This window comes from Astatotilapia calliptera, chromosome 19, assembly GCF_964374335.1.
Source record: "Astatotilapia calliptera chromosome 19, fAstCal68.1, whole genome shotgun sequence".
NCBI lineage: Eukaryota > Metazoa > Chordata > Actinopteri > Cichliformes > Cichlidae > Astatotilapia > Astatotilapia calliptera.
In genome coordinates, this window is record NC_137440.1 from 30,114,307 (window position 1) to 30,128,636 (window position 14,330).

Below are 14,330 nucleotides of genomic sequence, written 5' to 3' on the forward strand. Positions count from 1 at the left end.
TAGTTACCTGAGCTTTGTGAAGGTCTCTGGGCTTTTTTGGCTGATTTTTCACTCATTATTAGTCCCATTTTGTACCCAATCATTTTCCAACTCATGTTTTTTTTTTTTGTTTGCTAAACCACTTAACAGTAACCTATGAGTCATTCAAAGCATAGAAAAGGCACCTAACTCAATAGATGAGCCAGTGTTGTGTCTAGATATTACAGATAGCTTAGCAAGGAAGCAATTTTAAATGGTATCTTTAGGCAACAACAGAATTTGTTCCCATTTCTTTATCTGAATTTATGAAAAATGCCAAAGATAATACAGTTTGACAGGCATTAAATCTTATTTTTGCATCAACAAGGTTATTCCCAAAGAGTTATTAGCTGGAAAACCTGACATGAATCAGCGTGGTGTCCAGTGTGTCCTTATAAAATCTGATAAAACTGGGCAAGTGGAGGAAAAAAGAACAGGTAGCAGATGAATAGCGTTCACTGAGATGCATCTGGCCCTTGAGTTGATCCATCTACTGTTTGCTAAATGGTCTCAGTGAAAGGGTGGCTGTGAAGAAGCCATTCTTATGGAAGGGAATCAGGGAGAAAAGGCTGAAATATGCCAAATTATACAAGAACTAGACTAAAAAAATCAGTGATAACAGGCCTGGATTGATGAATCCCAATTTAGTTCAAATCACTGTGAATAGTTGACCTCCTAACTCTTTCATGGCATGCATTTTAAATTTGTCTTTGCTATTTTCTTTTACCTAATTTTTGTTTCTGATTAAAGTTAGATCCACACATGAGGACATTCACTTTAAATTTCGATAGAACAGTTGCAGTATATGTCCTCGTAAGTGGATATCAGGCCCTTGTAGAGCAAAATGTAGTATTTTCTTCTAGACAACCCAAAATGTGATGTCCACATATGTGGACACCAGGTCCTAGGAGGTTAAGGTGGTGTTCAGAAGAGAGTTAATGTCTACAGCCACCTATAAAATGTAGAGGAGGCTCGGTCATGGATTGAGGGTCTATTTTAGCCGGTGGTGATAGGGACGGATTTATGAACATAGAAAAGTATTGTCAGACAATACGGCAACACCTTCTTTTTTCAGCATGACACTGATCCCAAACACACTGCCAGGGGCCATACTTGGATACAAGAACACACAATGGAAAACTGTCAGTCATGGATTAGCCTCCCCACAGCCTGGGCATCAACATTACTGAACAGTGTGAGATCATTTTGACAGAGAATGAAACAAAAATATACTTTATTTCCACATATGTTTGCGCAAGTTTCTGTAAATACACCTATTTCCAATTTTCATGCAAAGTATAAAGACATTAGGAAATCCCAAGGTTTTTGCACAATACTGTAACTCTGTAGCGTCATGGCAAATTGAGAGATAAACTTATTTCAAGTCCTATGTTGATATTATCTATTCCTATATTGATTAATCTACTCACTATTCCCTTTTTGTCCAGCAGAAAGTAAACAGTGATTTGTCTCACAGCTAATATTGTTCAGAGACTTTTTCTCTGAGCGTGAAAAAAACAGAATATCTTTATATTCGAGAAACTGAAACAGTGGAGTTTTGTATGAAAATAAAAATGAGATTCTTGAAAGTTATTCTTTCCCAAATTATAAATCCTTCAGCTTTGGTAAAAGCACATAAACATCTTCCAGTTTATAATATTTGTGTCACCTTCCCCTTTTGTATATTTAGAGCCAAAATCCGTAACATCTGCACTAAACTACCTAATCTTACAACTCTGACAAGGTCAGTAGCAAGTTGTGGGAATTACTATATCCTGTATAACACTTTGCATATGGAGTCTTTTGCATAATTATTGTGATCTGTGCATGCACAATCTATAATCCAAATGGAAGTAAAAGCACTGAAAAAATAAAAACCTTCAATTGCTGCAGGACCAGGATAACACCACTACCTTTACTCAACCTACCATAGCTTTTCAAACCTATCCACCGTGTACGGAGGTTGACCCAAACGCAGGACTCCAAAGATAAAAGGTTAACTCAAAAGGCAGCTTCAATGTTGAACTCCTACAAAGATACAAAAGAAATGCAGGACAGGAGTAAAAAATCCAAAAACAGATCATCTTCAAGGAGAACATGATACTAGGAAAGACACGGCCACAAGGAAAACTTGACAAAGGACAAAGGGAGACAATAACTAATGAGGGCAGAAAAAACAGGTGGGAATTTCAAAAGCAAATAAGTAATAACAAAACAAGGGAAGTAACACTCAACATATAACACGCATGAGAGGAGAAACTTTCACAATAAAACAGGAAATCTAACTAACACCGAGACAGTCTCTCAACACAAAATTGACACAGACAAAAAGGTAAACAAACACAGAGACACGACTGACTTCACAAAGGAGACACAACAGGACAAAACCCAGAGAAGAAACTAAGGGAACAGAAAGGGAACAGACAGGGAACCAGTGAACCAAAAGTCATCTATAACTAGCCTAGAGACACAAATAGGGAACCATTAACAATAAGAAAATAACAGAATACAAATAATAAAAATCACAAGGAAACTACCAAAACTCAAAATCCTGGGTCACACATCAGGGACCCAACTCCATTAGTTTTGTTTTTTCTTTTTAAAAAGCTCTTAAACAGGATATAAACCACAGTCTCCCTGGTGACAAACTTGTGATCCAAAGCTTGACTCCCACTTGTTCCGCATGATCATTCAACAAACAAGGAGCATCAGGAGGATATCAAACACTGATTCATGTGTCCTGGAAAAGCTAGAAACACACAGAAAGCTTCATGTTTTTTACTAATTGCATGACATCCCATTGATTATGCAAATTTCAAACCAAAACTCTTACAATTGCATGTAACGTCAAAGAGTCGTGACTTGTTTTGTTACCACCACTCAGAGGTGTGGACTCGAGTCACATGACTTGGACTCGAGTCAGACTCGAGTCATTAATTTTATGACTTTAGACTTGACTTGAAAAAATGTTCTAAGACTTGTGACTTGACTTGGACTTTTACACCAATGACTTGGGACTTGAATTGGACTTGGACCGGTTTACTTGAAAAGACTTGATATTTTACCCCAAATATAAAATTTAACATGCATATTATATAGAGATTGAAAATGTGACGTCATTCACGGGTAGAACCGCAAAGGATTCTGGGAACTCGTGGCAAGCGGTACTAGCGCACGCAGGCTTTCAATTAAAATCAGTTATACAGCGATAAAAAGAAACACAAAAATGTCAAGAAGCCGTTGTATTATTAACTGCAATAGCCGGTCGCATGACAGCCACGGGAAGCCGACGGGTAAAGAGATCGGTTGTTATCGGATTATGTCGTTGAAGAGAAATTGTTCAAGCCATGTTTCCGAAGTAACAAAGACGCGACGGATGGCCTGGATTGCAGCCATTCAAAGACCAAATATAACGTCCCAGAACACCAGCTCACAGGTTAGTCTGCTCCAAGCATTTACACGAAGGTCAGTGTTTTTTAGTAGTTAATACCTTATTTTCATAACATAATTAGTGATATAGGTTACAAGCAAGTCTGGCGCTGAACAGAAATTGTCGCGCTATGCTCCTTTGTTTATTGTGCATAAATAGTGAATTGTCCTGACACAATATTGCGTTTCGCTTCTGTTATTATGGTACATTGACAAAAACATATACTTTTATTCACAGGATAAAACAGGTTTTTTGTATCACTAATTGCCCAGTACGATTACAGCATACAATATTATTGTCACTGCTACATTTCTGTGATGCTACCAGAAATTATTTCCACTACTAATTAATTACCGTTGAGCTCAAAGGTCCTATTAATAAACTGTTAACGAATGTGTATTTATGATGACGATTTGTGAGACTGGTAAACTTATGATACGTACGATGGTCTTTCGTTCTACACGGTGCATTTCAAGGTCCTGCACCCATCCGGCGGTAAACTGTACCTGGGCTTGTTGCAGTGACCGGAAGTTACTAAACTTCATGAGTGTGTGCACTCACTCCAAGAACCGTATGATTATAAATATGCATATAAATATGCTAAGATGAGATAGCTGACTTCATCTAACTAGCAAATGTTGTCCAGGCTACGTTGGTGATACAGTTTTTTTAATGTGTATGATATTTTTGTCATGCGATTTTAAAGCTGGTCCTACAACCGCATCCAAGAATAACATGCAGCTTATCTCAGAACTGTCGGTGAAAATTATTCTTGGAGCTAGGTTTAATTGAGCTGCATTTTAAAGAGGTGCAATTTCACAATTTGTGTATATTTTCTAAGTTCACTATTTTGTATGTGTTGAGAAAAACAGATTTTAAAATTACATGGTCTAATATTTACATTTAGCATAACTGCAACATTATTTTTTCGTTTGTTTTTTTTTAAAGACTCGAAAGGACTTGAAATTCAAAGTTTCAGACTTGTGACTTGACTCGGACTTTTACACCAGTGACTTGAGACTCGACTCTGACTTGCCTGACATTACTTGAGACTTGACTTGAGACTTGAGGATAAAGACTTGAGACTTACTTGAGACTTGCAAAACAATGACTTGGTCCCACCTCTGCCACCACTCCAACCTCCTTCTGTAGACTTTGTTACTCTTTAAAAATTGAATTTGCACTACAGCCCACTTGTCTGAAATAAACCAAAGGCTGGGGCAAACTGCGCTGTCCTATCAACTAAAGGCTAAATGCCAAAAATAGAACTTTAAAAAAAAAACAAAGGAAAACCTTTTCTGTGTGTCTAATATTGCTACAGTGCGTGCGTGAGGGGCCTGAACCAAAAGGTCATCCTGTGCGCATATCTGCGGCACCAGCAGCATCTTACAGAACAGCAGTAATTGACGCCCAAGGACAGAGACTTTTCTGTGAGGGGTTCCTGTGTTCTTAGATGCATGGATTTCTTCATATATATATATATATATATATATATATACACACACACACACACACACACACACACACACACACACACACACACACACACCCAGCACGCCCCTGCGGGCGGTTTATCCTTCAAGCTCGGGTCCTCTACCAGAGGCCTGGGAGCTTCAGGGTCCTGCGCAGTGTCTTAGCTGTTCCCAGGACTGCGCTCTTCTGAATAGAGATCTCCGATGTTGTTCCCGGGATATACATGCAGAATCACCATTCAAGTTATTTATTAGGACAGTCAAAATGTGGTGTAGGCGTGAATGTCAGTGATAATGGCTTAAAGCATTTTTAATTTGTAGTTCTCTTCAGGAAAAGGCTGGAAAAATAAACCCAAACTAAACCAGCGCCTTGCAAAAAACAAAACAAAAGCTCAATGCTTTCTGTTTGTCTCCTCATTGTCTGGGTTTTGCATAATTATGTACAAGAACAGAGAGAAATACAAACACATTATGTACATGTCATAGACGTCAAGTTAAATCTGCACATTTTAACGTCCTTTTTTGCAAAGAATAATACAGCGTGCGCACTGTTTACAAACACAGATGCATTTCTTTTCCTCCCGTGTTCCAGATAATAATAGGCTTCCATTTTCAGCTGTCAGCTAACTCAGTTCCACTGTCAGGCCTCGTCAGGCTTGATCTCTGCGCTGATAGGACTTCTCCATCTGCCACCTCCATGTTTTAATTGGCTCATTTTTATCAATGCCTGGTTGTCAAGCCAACAGCGAAGGTTGAGCGCTGTCTCTTAATGACGAGCATGAGTCAAAGCGTGCTTCCCCCCAGGTGACGGGAGCACGCCTCTGCATCAATTCCATCATCATACAGAATAAATCATCAGTGGGACTTGAGGAGAGCGTGCCCACGCATAAAGACAGAATAAACCGAAACAACTGGGAAGAGCTGGGCCAAAACGAGATAATGGAGAGATTCTTATTGTGCCCTGACTGCTAATGTAAACACAGGCTGTTTATTCATCTACAAGCCCCAGTCAAGTCCTCTTGATTGTCATTGCATGGCTTTAGAGTGAATCATTCGACATTCATGGGCGCTTTCTTCCTATTAGCACAGCTGTCACCCCTTATCCACTAAACCTAATGTCTTTTATGTTCAAATGAGGTAATAATTTAATTGCTGCAATTAAAATCAAACAGTCATCACCACTAGGGCTGGGCCATATTATACCGTTCACGGTAATACCGGTATAATGTTAGGCAACGATAGGAAAATGAAATATCGCGATAGAATATGAGTAAAACGCGCATGCGCAGTGCCTTTGTTTTCATACGCACATGGCCGATTGTTGAGTGAAACAGATGAACCAGAATTGGTTTGTAAAAATGGTGCAACTTCAGTGATGTGGAACTGGTTTGGTGTTTGTCTGTCAGATACACGACAAAGCACATTTTTTTGCAGAACATGCAAGCGGCCGTTGTTATTGTCGTATTTGTCGGACTAAGATGCTCTTAAATCTGGGAGTAATCTGGGTCCTAAACTCCGTATGCTTCAGGTCAAACGAACACTGCAGCATCACTAAGAGTTAAAAACTGTCTAAATTCTTTCATCTTTAATAAAACGATCAGCATTGCTGCTTTACCAGGTGTAACTATGAAGTTTAACTTCCAGGCATCCATGAAAACAAAATGTATTACATTTAACGGAGTTAGAAGCTAGCAGGAAGCTAGCGGAAGTTAGCTCGCTAGTTTCGCTAGTTACCTAAACATGATATTGCATGTTCTGACTGAGAGATTTCTGAAAAAAATCAAACGTACAGCTCTGCTATCACTTCCAACATAAATGAAGACAGGAAACTAAACAGCAGTGACGTTTGTAGGGTTACTGAAGTTGGGCTAGCTGGTATATAATTATGTGCTACGTGATCGCTAGCAACACAGCTATGTTAGCATAACATAAACAGTGAAGCTGGAGGACGAACACTAACACTTTTCCACTTATAAAAGTTAACGTTAAGGTTCTTCATGGTTAGAGACAAATGCAATCGCATGGCAGGATGCTGTAAAAGGACCAAACTTCAGTCAGGAGAACAACTGAGATAATCCATCCACAATATGAGGTTAGTCATTAATATACTGCAACAACATGGGAATAGAGCAGCTGCCAGAGAATTCAACATTAATGAATTAATGGTACAGAAGTGGAGGAAGCAAGAAGAATGAGTTTAATAAAGTTTGATTTATCTGACTGCTTTGTTTCGCTTAATGTGCCTTATAATCCCGTGCACCTTATGGTCCGAAAAATACGTACTGCACACTGCAGTTTAATGTTGCAAAGCACCTCTTTTTAACTTCAGTGGATATTATACATGGTTATGCTCAGGATATGTCAGCCCATTTCTACTGGAAATGCCTTTTGGTTAAACTTTCAGCAAGGAATTTGCATTTGCACTGTTACATTTTTATAAAGCTTTAATGTACATAAAAACCAGCTTCTTGTTTAATTTTTAAGTGAAAATAAATGATAGGTTGTCTTTTTGCGCTAGTAATGTTGTGGAGTTGTATTTTGTCTCGCATCAATTATATCGTCAGTTATATCGTTATCGCAAATTTTCAAATATATATCGTGATAAATATTTTTGACCATATCGCCCTGCTCTAATCACCACTTTTACTGCGTTTGTCAACCTTCATCCATCACGGTCCAGTTATGCTCAATGATATTTCATCAGGGAAGCTCAGCACAAATCCACTATTGTACAGGATTGAATAGGGTTTTATTTTGGACCTCATTGTTGTGCTCAGTTTGCTCTCCATTTGTGGAAAATGGGAGGTATTCAGCTTGACCGCGCTCATTTTTTTCCTCACTGAACAGCATATGTCCGCGTGTGCTCGCTGATCTATTTCTGGACCACATAGCATACAGACAAAAAATGCTTCATTAATGCTGTGGCATTTTGAATCTGTTGTTGTAGACTGCTTTTTCGAGTGATTTTAAACAGAATCAAGGAGATATTTTATCTAGAGTATAATGAGGACAGAGACTGTGTAAAATTGTTTTTCTGTGTTTGTAGTTTTTACTGCTGATCTTCTCATGTCTGAGGAAAGCTGCTTGGGACTACGGCCGCCTGGCTCTGCTGATGGAGAATGACAGGTAAATCTCTCACTCAACAATATCAGTTAAACTCTGACAGCTATGGCAACTTTTAACATGTAGTAAGAAGCCTCAGTGGAGAGAGAGAATTGATGCTCTAGCTCCCTCTGCTGCATGTAAGTGGTGGCAAACTGCCTTGCTATACTTGAAACACTGATAATACTTTACTGTATTTGTTTTATATTAACAGTGAAAGTAAAATTTCATGGGATGGTCAGAATTTATTCTTCGCTTAATTCTCTATTGAATGGAAACACTGATTTGGACATTTAAGCATGTTATCTATCTTATATCCACACCTATGGTCAATTTAGAATAACCAGCTCACTTAACACTGTTAATGTTTTCCATCCAGGTTCATGCAACACTCTGCAGCAGTTTTCTTTGTGCTCGCTCCGAATCTCCTCTTCAGGGGAATGTGGGCTCGATTAGTCCTGCCTGACCGACGATGCCCTCGTAGCACTTGAGGGCAAGCAGCATCTGTTCTCTTTGCCAAGCGGTCGTCTCTCATTGTAATTCAATTACCCTGCTTAATTTGACATCCTGTTGAACTGTCAGTGTTATAGCCCACAGAGACAATCCACAAATTCAACTGCTGCACTTGTTTCACCATGTGAACTGGACCACATGTTATATTATTTTAATGTCTTCTGTGTATGCACAGATTGATCCCAGATGGGTACAGGGACTGCAGCAATTACGGTACATCTTGGTGTATTAATAAAGCCATGTCCGGCTATGATCACCAGGATTCTGTTTCTTTGTGTGTATTCTTCCTTATGCAGTCTCACATCCCTGTTTTATGGAGAACCAAGTGAGAAAGAGAAGTCGCCTTCAGAATCCAGTCCCTCTGACTCTGAGACCAAGGACATGGTATGCTCAAATCTTATCTTACATTTTTCAAAGGATACCTCATAATTTATTTCCCGTGTTGCAACATTCTTGTTGTTCTTCTGCTCCTGCTTCTTCTTCTTCTGCTTCTGCATTTCAGGTGTGTTTTTATTTCACATCATCAGACTAGTTTAAAGCCACAGCAGACAGTTGTTTTCAGTTTCTGGCAGAAGTTATGACGAACACACCGCATACTCATGTACCAAATAAGAGATGAGCTGTTGAACATAGTGGAAAAACTAGCAGTAAAATATTTTATGTGCTTATTAGGGGTTTGGAGAGTTAGCAGTCAGCAGTCACATGTGATAAATTAAAGCTGGTGAATGTGTAAAACACACTTGCCAAACGTTGGTCAGTTCTTTGGTTATTTCATGCTTTTAAATAAGCAGTTTTTGCTGACTCTGAGCTAGTAAACTGGATTACCGGCCCAGAAAAGAGCAGTGCCTCATCTTTGTTGAAAGAAGCTCCCCTTAATCTTCTGTTCTGACCACGAAGAAGCTTTGCCATGGAATTTTTTCTCTGGACAATCTAGGTCAAAATACATGCAGTCATGTGGTGGGGAAAAAGGAAGATGTGAGCTAACTTCTCAGGAGTGGACATCCCAACAAATTAAACCCAAGGTCAGAGTACAGCAGAGTACATGACAGTACAATTAGACACAAAGCTGAGCAAGTCTGTCTCGTTCAGACGGTTTGCCAGGAGAAAGCCCCTCTTCTGTAAAAAGAACGTAAACAGCCTGGGTTAGGTTTGCAAAATTGCATCCGATGAAACCGCAAGACTTTTGGAACAATGTCCTTTGAACAAATGAGGCCAAAATGGAGATGTTTGGAAATAATGCACGGTGCCACATTTAGAGAAAAATACAAATGCCTCTTACCAGCTGTCAAACATGGTGGTGGAGGGGTGATGATTTGGGTTTGTTTTGCAACCTCAGGACCTGGGCACCTCGCTGTTATTGACTCAACCATGAACTTCTCTGTATACCAGAGTACTAGAGTCAAATGTCAGGACGTCTGTTTGACAGCTATAGCTTGGCCCAAATTGTGACAAAACACGTGACAAGACAATGATCCCAAGCACAGCAGCAAATCTGCAAAAGAATGAGTGAAAAAGAAAAGAGTGAAAGTCGTCCACTCGAACTCGAGACCTCAACCCAACTGAAATCCTGTGGTGGGATCTTCAGAGAGCTGCAAATAAAAGAATGCCCACAAACGTCAATCAACTGAAGCAACATTGTAAGAAAAAAAGAGGGCAAAAGTCCATACAGGATGATGTGAAATACTGATGAAGTCATGTTGTTGAACTAAAGCTACTAAATCAGATGGTGTACTTAATTTTTCACTGTGAATTTTTTTTCTGCAAAGCACTTGAAACCAGGAAGGGGGCTCATAATGGGATAATCAATACAATCAATACAATAGTATCGGAGTACTCTGCATCAGAAACCCCACTAATGCAAAAAGCATTTAAGTATTATCAACAAAGATCTGGATGCTTAACATGAATGAATGTGCTGTGTGACTGTCGTAGAATTAGATACTATATCATCTGAATATTGTCACTCATGCATTAATGTATAAGTAGGCGTTTATTATTAGCAGCAAATCAACTGGTGCTCATTTCGAATGTTTCGTATCCAGCTGCACCGAATGAATGTTTTCACTGTGGATTAATCTGCCAATTATTTTATTTTTGCGAGATGTCATTAGGCACGCTAAACAATTATTGCAAATGTTTTGGTAATTGATTCACTTGACTTACTGGCTAACAGATGAATGAGTTCATATGTGCTTGTATAAATTGTTGAGCAGCTGAATTCATAACAAAACATTAACATTTTAAGCTTTTTATGTGTTTGCGTGCAAAAATCATGATTTAAAAAGTATCTAGTAACTAAAAGAGTCAGATAACTGTAGCAGGAAAAAAGTCATTGAAGTGACATATAGCAGAGAAGAATCAAAAGAGGCTAAAATTTGTACTTAAGCACAGAAAGCTGCTTGACTAAATGCACTTAGTTCCAGTTCACAACTGCACTGAAAAGCTGCAGCTGACCCTTTCCACGTGTCTCTCTCTTGATCAGTGACCCATGTTCAGCTTTATGTTTGTGGCGTGCATGTGTATTCTCATGCATTTGGCGGCAAAACACATCCAAACAAAAACATCAGTCTGCTCACCGAATGGCTCTACAGTGCCACTAGTGGTTAAAAATACCACAGCATATTTTTATGCACTATAATAGTGTAATTAGGGCAAAGAGGCACCGTGTTTGAGGAGGAAAAGGGCAGATTCCAGTCATCGTTACACTGCAAATTATGAAGGAGAGGGCCTCATTTTAAAGAAACACTATCATTACCAATAACATTGATGTTAGACAGTCTGCCAGTCTTCCTGATTATGTTCTTGTGTATTTACACTAATTATACCAAGGTGTCACAGTTAATTTCCCAGTGATATACTGATGTCTAAAAAAGCTCCATCCTGAGCTTCCATAATAAGTCCTCAAGTCGTCACCACCAAGATGGCACCAAGTCAACAGTTGTAAGAGGAAAGTTTGGATCATTACTCAGCGGGTCTGTCTCTGACTCCATGGCACCTGAGTGATAGGCTGAGGTCATTCCCTGCATGTTTATAGCAGTGTAAGTCAAAGAGTCAGACTGGAGTCATCGTGCTGTGCCTGCACACAGCTGAGACTGCAGTAAACTGATTACAGCTCCAGACCTATTAAATCTCCATCTCTGTGTCACTTTGCAGACCGTGTTACTATTCAAATGGAGGTTGAGTACAAGTCACCAGATATATAACTGCCGAAACGTGTAATATGTCTTCAATAACCATTCTTTTTTTCAGGGCTTCTGCTCATGGCTGTCATCGCTTTACCATATGAAGTAAGTAAACCTAAAGCAGCTGCTCCTATAATTGTTTCATCCTCCTCTCATCTTGGCTTCCAACCCTTCGCCAGCCTGTTGTCTTCAAAGCTGATGTCACCATTGAACGTGAAAGTCTGGTCTTATATCTCACTTAGCAAAGAAAATGTTTAAAAAAAACAAAAGAGTCTAGGCTCATGCGACCGCTGGTGCCACGGTTTCCTGTTGAATATTTGCACTTGCTCGGGTCTCGACTCCACACAACAGATTTAGAGCTATAAAAAAGCAATTTCGGTGGTATCCATGGTTTCCATAGTATTATGGTGGAGTTTGGGTGCTTCTGTTTTTAGCTCTCCTTTGCCAGTGGCTCACCCTGGGATCCCAGGCGAAGTGCAAACCCACCCTGTGAGTTCTCGATGTGTGGGCTACCATGAGACCAACGTGCACTTCTTTTCTTTCATGCCTTTTTTTCTATTTTATGACACTGGGTTTCCTGAACCTCCCTGATCTGGTAACCACAGATTCTGACACCAAAGTAGTGGTGCCACAGTTTTTTACTCAGGATGAGGTAGAAGCTGTGAGGGTCATTTTTATCCAGGTTCGGCCTGTATGGAGCCACTGCCACATGAAGAAAAATGTGCATGTTTATCACGCTGCGTGGAAAACCTCTGAGATTCTGAGAATGCATCTTCTTTGTTCTGTTGCAGGGATGAGGAGATCCGAAGTAAATGTGGCATTGATGCCGTGACATATTTGTCCTTCCAGCGCCACATCATCCTGCTCATGACAGTGGTTACCCTGCTGTCTTTGGCTGTAATCCTGCCGGTCAACATTTCCGGGAACCTCCTGGGTATTTTGGTCTTGAAGTGATGGTCTAGCTAGCTCACTGAAAAGTCAAGGGATATCCTTAACCTCCGATAACAACACACCGGACTCTTCATAAAAAGAGAAGTTCGGTTAAATGCACATAAACTTTATCTTTTAACAATTCATGGTACAGCTGAGTTTAAAACAACCCGATCTCTTTCAAAACTTGGAACAAGTCAAAAGGTCAGTGAAACCAAAATAAACACTGATTACATGCACAAAGGCTGCACTTCATCTAAAGGGAGTCACTGGCACACCAGTGGCAAGTCATCAAGCACTTGCCCAAGTCTGATTATAGAAATAGAAAGTGCTTAATTTCCTCTTAACATACACATGTAGGTGCCAGGGGTGGGGCGACACACTAAACAGGCTGCTAAATAGCAACAGAAATGCCTTTTTGGCAGTTGTGTGCTTATTTTGTAGGAAGTGTTGAGGAAGCCTTTCCACTACAGGATGAAGTCTATGAGGAGTGGGGCTGTCCACAGTAATGTTTTTATTACTGGTGGTTGTCACCATCATTAAATAAAATGGCCAACACCCATAGGCAGGCTGCCATGGTGACGGCAAACAAAGGGTTCCCAAGTTAAAACAGCGCAGTTAGGCATGTTTGAACTTGAACTTCATTGAGATGGCTGATATTTCATTTGACTGGATGGAAAACATTTTAGTATTGCTTCATTTCTTGGCCTCTCCCAGACAAAAGAGGGGAGGGGCTTCCTTTTAAGTCATTACAGAAATTAAAACGTCTCGCTTTGTGTCACGTTTTATTATCTCTACAGGAGACAGTCCTGAAAACTTTGGAAGAACAACCCTGGCGAATGTTAGTGCAAAGTAAGTCCAGCAATGCAGGCATGACATCAGATCTCATGAAGCATCCCAGAGCCGCGAGCAAACCTGGGCAAATCTGTAATTGCTCTGTTTATGTTCCTTGAAGGGACAGCTTTCTGTGGCTGCACAGCGTCTTGGCTCTGGTTTACTTCATTATCACGTTGCTGTGTATGGCTCACCATTCGCTGCAGCTGGAATACAGAGAAGATGAGAAGGTCTGTCATCATCCAGTCACACTTTATACCATCAAGGTCCATCCAGCAAAAGATAAAGTCAAATTATTGAGATTCTAACCAAAAGGTCTTTTTTATTGTTTCAAAAATCAAATACAAGAAAAAATAACACAGCAAAAATATTTTAAAACAAAATTAAATGTAAAGACCGACGTGCTCTGGATTTCTGGCTTCTCCCTAGGTGCTGCATTCCTCTGTTAAATGCAGAGAATAGGGCGTTCCATTGGTGATCAATAATGATATCATTGTTTTTTATTATTCATTTGTCTTCAGAGAATAAGACTATAAAGATCTATAAAAGGATTCTGCAAACCACCAACTGTTCACCCACTTAGTTTGGCATGTTAGCATGCCTGCGTTCTCTGATTAGTGCAGTTAGGACTGGTGGGTTTGTCATTACTATTAACATTTCATCAGAAACTAAAGAAATGGAAAAAGGAATAAGTACTCTTGTATTAAAAGAAATCGATTTATGGATCATCCTGAGAAGTTTTAAGTCAAAGTCCTATGGCAGTCCATCTGAAAGTTAATGAAACTTTTCCATCCTTAACATGTAAACCTTAACAATGAAACTGCGATTGATCTCTGTGGATCAGAGAAG

The 14,330-nt window shown here is 39.7% G+C and overlaps 1 protein-coding gene across 1 annotated transcript in view; it reads left to right on the top strand.

The window, feature by feature from the left end:
* Positions 1 to 14,330, top strand: part of tmem63c (transmembrane protein 63C) — a 42,648-nt gene that overhangs the window by 14,351 nt on the left and 13,967 nt on the right. The window contains exons 3-8 of the mRNA XM_026151819.2: positions 7,967 to 8,046; positions 8,832 to 8,919; positions 11,785 to 11,822; positions 12,509 to 12,651; positions 13,448 to 13,499; positions 13,603 to 13,711. Of these exons, the coding sequence (XP_026007604.1) occupies positions 7,967 to 8,046; positions 8,832 to 8,919; positions 11,785 to 11,822; positions 12,509 to 12,651; positions 13,448 to 13,499; positions 13,603 to 13,711 (510 nt within the window). The remainder of the gene's footprint in view (positions 1 to 7,966; positions 8,047 to 8,831; positions 8,920 to 11,784; positions 11,823 to 12,508; positions 12,652 to 13,447; positions 13,500 to 13,602; positions 13,712 to 14,330) is intronic.